The sequence below is a fragment of the Rhinolophus hipposideros genome (genome assembly GCF_964194185.1).
Source record: "Rhinolophus hipposideros genome assembly, chromosome: 26".
NCBI lineage: Eukaryota > Metazoa > Chordata > Mammalia > Chiroptera > Rhinolophidae > Rhinolophus > Rhinolophus hipposideros.
In genome coordinates this window covers 25,903,431-25,909,430 of record NC_138072.1, presented here as the reverse complement: position 1 = coordinate 25,909,430, position 6,000 = coordinate 25,903,431, and the positions used below count along the sequence as shown (strand labels likewise).

Sequence of the window (6,000 nt, the reverse complement as noted above, 5' to 3'; positions counted from 1 at the left end):
TACCGCATAGCAGCGAGTCAGCGCGTCCACTCACTCGCTCACCCAGGAATCTCAGGTTAAGGCGGCAAAGGCCCCCTGGAGGAGAAGCCTGTCAGCCTGAATCACCATTTTCCCTGAGTGGTACATTTTAAAAACTTTGATATGGCAAATTGACATCTAGAACTCCCCTCAATCTATAGATGGTAACTTACCACCAGCTCACCAATGAAACAGGTAGGATTGGCCGGCCATGCTGAATTCTGTATTTCTTCCAAGGAAAATCAGCTCGACCAGATCCAAGGTGGAAGCTCTCAGGGAAATAGCATCTGCCCTTCCCAGTCACGCGATGCGCTAAGTTTGTCCTTTGAAAGACGCACGTGACTTCCATGTCACCCCAGGGCTGCAGAGCGGCCCCCAGGACACAGCCCACCCCTTCTGCTGGAGGCCTGTGCACCTCAGCCCCACTTCCCACCAACTTTCACGGGGCCTAAGGCCGGATGGTGCAAAGTGGGCCCTTCTGAAGCCGTTGCACACTGGTTTAACTAGTACGCAAGAATCCTTTGTTCTCTGTGTTCAACAGTAGTCATCCCAACAGGCTTTCTGGCTCCAGCTGAAGCCCAAACAAACACATCTAGAATATTTTAAATGGCTTTATTAAAGGCTATTAATATAAAATACAACCAAGTTACAAGTAGTCAGTAAGAATTTTCATTTTTGAAAATGTGTATCAAATAAAGGGAAGCTGCTCTGATATCCACGTGGGGGGGGCTGTAACCCCCACTGTTCCCAAAGTGGGCAGCGCTCCAGACCTACAGGGTGGGGGACGAACCCCCAGGTGAAAGAACTGAGAGTGGGTTCTGACTTCTTGGGAGAGATTTTGAAAAATATAGTCAACCAAAGCAAGACACTGAATCCTTGGGCCCAGGTGTAGGGGGCAGGGGTGGGCGGAAATCCAAAACCCAAAACCCTATACAGGCTTGAGCTGAAAAGCGTGCATTTTTAAAATAACAAATAGAAACTCCTGGTTTTAGAAGCGCCATATTGATACACGGGGGAAAAGGTGGCAAACATAAAAGCTCAACTTTCCCTCATCTGGACACACTGAACACAGATTCCCAGGGGACGGGAAGGAACCACCCTTGTACAGACTGCAGGGTTAAGAGGAGCTGAAGGTCAGACAGGAGGCGCTCACGAGCCAGTGTCCTCCAGGCCTTCGCTTTTTCCTTGCACAGTTCTTTACTTCCAAAAGCAGAGCAAAGCAGCTCGGCTTTAGGACTGCCTCCAGGGTTTCCCGGGAGGATGTGAAGGGGATATCGGGCTCTGTGGGAAACTAGAATCGTCTCCTGGAACAGACAGGTTGCTGTGGTTGCTGTGGGCTAATCGTCCCCGGCTGTGGCTCTCTCCTCCCTGCGACCAGCACCAAGGAATACAGACTCACACCGGCAGCTCTCCTTGTTTTCAAGGGACTCGGGTTCATGCATGGGTTCCACGGCAGCTCAGGCTCAAGGCTGCCGTGAGGGGCTGACCCGCTGCCACACTGGTGGGGGGTACTTCTTGGCTCCTTTTCCCTCACCACCATGCAAGAAATCTGTTTCCCTTTTATGTTTCAACTGTACTTAAATGCTACAGAAACAACCTGTATTTGCCATGATACAATCACCAAAGCAGGAAGGTCAAATCCAAGACCCGAAGGGGCCAAATGAGGTTTAGGGACATTAAGCAATTGGCAGAAACCAAAAAAAACATTGGCTAAGCCACAGCTTTGGCAGAAACTTTCCTGGAAAAAAAGTTGCCATGTGCTTTACCTTGTTGCCAGATAAAATATTCTGGAAGTCATTCCAGAAGGTCTTGTGAAACAGCAAGCCATCTAAAACAGACACATTCTGCTACTCAGACCAGGCGCTCGCTGGCAGTACTCACTGGGATTAAGGCTTCAGGTGAGAACACAGTGAGAAGTGACATGCAGATCACGCTTGGACATGTTCTACAGCTCAGGGGCCATTGGTCAGGGCACAGGCTTCCCAGGTTGAGGCCCACATGCCCCCCCACCCCGTCTGGGGCATGGGACACTGTGCTCCCTTGGCCGTCTGGGAGGCACCCCACCAGAGCAGCCATAGGCAGTCCCACTCCAGGAGCCGCCGTTGCTATGACCACAAAGGTCTCCAGGGGGCGCTGCTGGGTCCCTGCAGAAACTGGACTCGTACTTCTGTTGGGGGTCAGGGTTGGGGGAGGGTCCACGGTGACACAGCTTGACCAGTCCTTGGGATGAAGGAATTCGGCTGCCCCTGCCAGTCTCACGCTGGAAGGTCTAACACAACTAATCAGAAGAGCCCTTTCCTCCAGCAACACCTGCCATTAACCCTTCCTGCTGCAGATGCCCAGGACAGGGGACACCCATTGGCCACAAAAGTAGAGAACTCCAAGAAAAGTGGTAGCCCTACAACCACTAAATCTAGATACAAAATAATGAAACGTTAATACAAAACTTCAAAACATGCAACTCTTAAACAATGATGAATAGTTTGAGTAAGTAACAGGGCAGCTTAAAGACGCCCTCTGCCATGTGCCAAGTCTGTTTCCTGGAAACGACGCGAGGGTGGAGGGTGGAAGGTAGCACTCGATGCAGGACGTGACTTCAGCAAGGAGCGCCCTGGGCAGCTGGAAGCATGGGGGTGGGGGGTATGCAAGTCATTCCACGGTCACAGCCAGCATGCTGATGTCACCGCGGCTGACACTAGCAACGACCACCCATCCAAGGTAACCACACACTCAAAACAGGAAGGGGACGGAAGTGGGGATGGGAATCATGATTTTTGTGACATGGCTGAGAAAACCCTTCCTCTGAGGAGCGGGAAAACTGGGTGCAGCTGGAACAGAAGTTTTATTTGTAAGATTTACTGAATTCCTGTCTTTAAAAAATCTAAGTGTAAAATCCAAACCATTGAAAATAGCATATATATATCTGGTCTTACCAAAAAGGGAAAAAGCTGGAAATCTGGACAAGGCAATATTTACGAGTTTTCAAAAGATTAAGAAAAGTGCACAAAAACTGGAAAAGACCCAGGGGAATGCTGCCCGTTGTATCCTCCTCCATCACACCACTTAGGAAAACATATTGGGGTTCTCGGTTTTTTGTGGGGTATTTTTGGTTAACACATTTTACCAGTTGTCCAGAAAATCAAACCCCGTCTTCAAGATGACGTTACTTGAGCCAACCTGCAGAAGGGACAAAAACAGCAAAGTAAGGCATGAGGGGTTTTCGTCACGCATAATCTAAAAACGGCATCTCATTTAAAATGACCCAAATGAAATAGCCTGTTTCTATCTCAGAGGGCCCCGACCTCAATTTGCCTCCGTGCTTGAAACCAGAAAATTAAATACAATTCAATGCAAGCTTCACTCTGTGAGGACGGAACACTCCCTTCTCCATCCTGACATGCCTGCGAGCAGCTTCCAGACCTACCTACAGAGAAAAGGAAAAAACTGTATCTTTTCTCTTTCTGATGACAGGCATGTTTCAAGTTAAGTCACCATAAGATATTCGTCATGGAATGAGACAACATACCACAAATATAGTCTTCATAATGTAACACAGACACACACACACACACACAAACCTGCAAAGTTGAGGGAATAAAAAATAGGGGGAAAGGATGTAAAGCTTACTTCTTCATGTTCTGTGGAAGGTTCTGGAGTGATTTTCTGTAGCCCAGGGTCATTTTTCAGATCAAGGGTCACCTACTTAGGTGATGAGGGATTGACATAAAGGGCCCCTGTGAGCCGGGACTGTCTCCAGCTGCTGCGTGTCCAGACCCATTCCCACAGGCTCCCCAGCCACCTGTGATGTGAGATGGTCCTTTCCTCCAGGGCAGCACAAGCAGAGGCCGTGCTGCGGCTTTCCTGGGCACTTGTCCCTCCACACAGCAGGCACACAGGAAGTGCTTACGTGGTGGCAATGGCGTACGCAGCCTCCCTTGGAAGGTTGTTTCAGGCCCAGTTTTGCTGCATCGGAGACTAAGGCAGAATGAGCCAAAACCTGACAGAACCAAGGAGTCCAGGCAAGCTGTTTTGGGGTTGCCCACCAGTTTCTTACATGTGGTAACATTTCACTGTGTGCTTTGCACTCAGAAAGCTGTTCCTCCAGAGGATTTCACACGTTTTTTTCTGACTCTGCTCCCCACACTTTCCTGCGCCTCTTACAATTATGACACTCATATATTTTATGTAAGTGCTTCCTTCAGAGGAGGACCCAACTGCAGAGGATCAGAGGAAGATGACTAGTTGGGGAGCCGGGCCAGCCCGGCACATCTGTGAGGAGGAGCCCTGGGCAGGGAGGTTAGAGACCCAAAGAGAAGAGAAAGGCAGGGACCAGGAGGCAGGAAAGGGAGGGGCCAGATGCTGGCTGAAGATGGAGGGTAAGCCTGGAGGAGGAGAACAGCTGACCAGGCCAGCTGCTGAGAGGCATGGAAGCACCTGGAACCCATTCCAAGAAACACCCAGAGGATGACCACAGCCCAACAACAAAAATGCACCGATTACACCTGGGCAAGGGGGTTGAATAGACATTTCTTCAAAGAAGACACACAAATGGCCAATAAGTGACATGAAAACATGCTCAACATTCTAGCCATTAGAGGCATGTCAATCAAATCCACAATGAGATAGGTACCATTAGGATGGTTACTACCGTGTTTCCTCGAAAATAAGACCTAGTCGGACCATCAGCTCTAATGCAGCTTTTAGAGCAAAAATTAATATAAGATCCGGTCTTATCATATCTTATCATATCAAATCAAATCATATCATATCATATCATATTGTACCCGGTCTTATATAGTAAAGACTATGGTATAGTAAAATAAGACTGGGTCTTATATTAATTTTTGCTTCAAAAGACGCATTACAGCTGATTATCTGGTTAGGTCTTATTTTCGGGGAAACACAGTATCAAAAAAGAAAAAGAAAAGCAAGTGTTGGTGAGAATGTGGAGAAACTAGACTTCTTATGCACTGCAGGTGGGAATGTAAAATGGTGTAGTCACTACGGAAAACAGTACGGCTGTTCCTCAGAGTTAAACATAGAATTACCATAGGACCCAGCAGTTCCACTTCTGGGCATACTTCCCAAAGAAGTGAAAGCTGGGACTCCAACAGATATCTGCACCGACGTTCACAGTGGCATTATTCACAACAGCCGAGAGGTGGAAACAACCCCATCCACTGATGGATGATGGATAAACAAAATGTGGTCCATCCACACAATGGAATATTAGCCTTAAAAACATTCTGACAGAGGCTACCCCATGGATGAACCTTGAGGACATTATGCTGAGTGAAATAAGCCAGTCACAGAAGGGCAAATACTGCATGACTGCACTCATATAAGGTTCCAGGGGAATCACATTCATAGCAGAAGTAGAAGGTGGCTGCCAGCGGCGGGGGGAGGGAATGGGGAGTTGTTGTTTAATGGGGACAGAGTTTCAGTTTTTCAAGATAAGAGTTCTGTGGATGGATGGTGGGGATGGTTACACAACAATAAAATGTATCTAATGACACAGAACTGTATACTTAATATGGTACTTTTTTTTTTAAATTGGAGAATATTAAGGAACAGTGTGTTTCTCCAGGGCCCATCAGCTCCAAGTCAAGTCACTGTCCTTCAATCTAGTTGTGGAGGGCCCAGCTCAGCTCCAAGTCCAGCTGTCGTTTTCAATCTTAGTCGTAGGGGTCACAGCCAACCATCCTATGCAGGAATTGAACCAGCAACCTTGTTGAGAGCTAGCGCTCTAACCCACTGAGCAATACGGCCACCCCTGAGTACATTTTATGTTATGCATATTTAATCATAATTTTTCAAAAAATGTAAGTATGTTTTTTTGGTTTTTTTTTGGTTGAGAACCCATTGGCCCATGTGGGAATCGAACCGGCAGCCTTCGGAGTTAGGAGCATGGAGCTCCAACCACCTGCGCCACCCGGCCAGCCCAAGTATGTTTAAAAAAAGAAACAAAAACAGGAGCTGCTA

At 47.8% G+C, this 6,000-nt stretch overlaps 1 protein-coding gene across 3 annotated transcripts in view; it reads right to left on the bottom strand.

Moving 5' to 3' along the window:
* Nucleotides 1–613: 613 nt before the first annotated feature.
* LOC308493360 (uncharacterized protein C1orf198) overlaps nt 614–6,000 on the bottom strand; it is a 29,794-nt gene continuing 24,407 nt past the window's right edge. For 2 of the 3 annotated variants that reach the window (XM_081039403.1, XM_081039404.1), the window contains 2 exons: nt 3,143–3,195; nt 614–2,637 (listed from right to left, as the gene is read on the bottom strand). In XM_081039403.1, coding sequence (XP_080895529.1) covers nt 2,523–2,637; nt 3,143–3,195 — 168 coding nt within the window. In that variant the 3' untranslated portion in view covers nt 614–2,522. Of the gene's footprint in view, nt 2,638–3,007; nt 3,196–6,000 lie in introns of those variants that run through there. The other variant, XM_081039405.1, reaches the window with a different exon arrangement.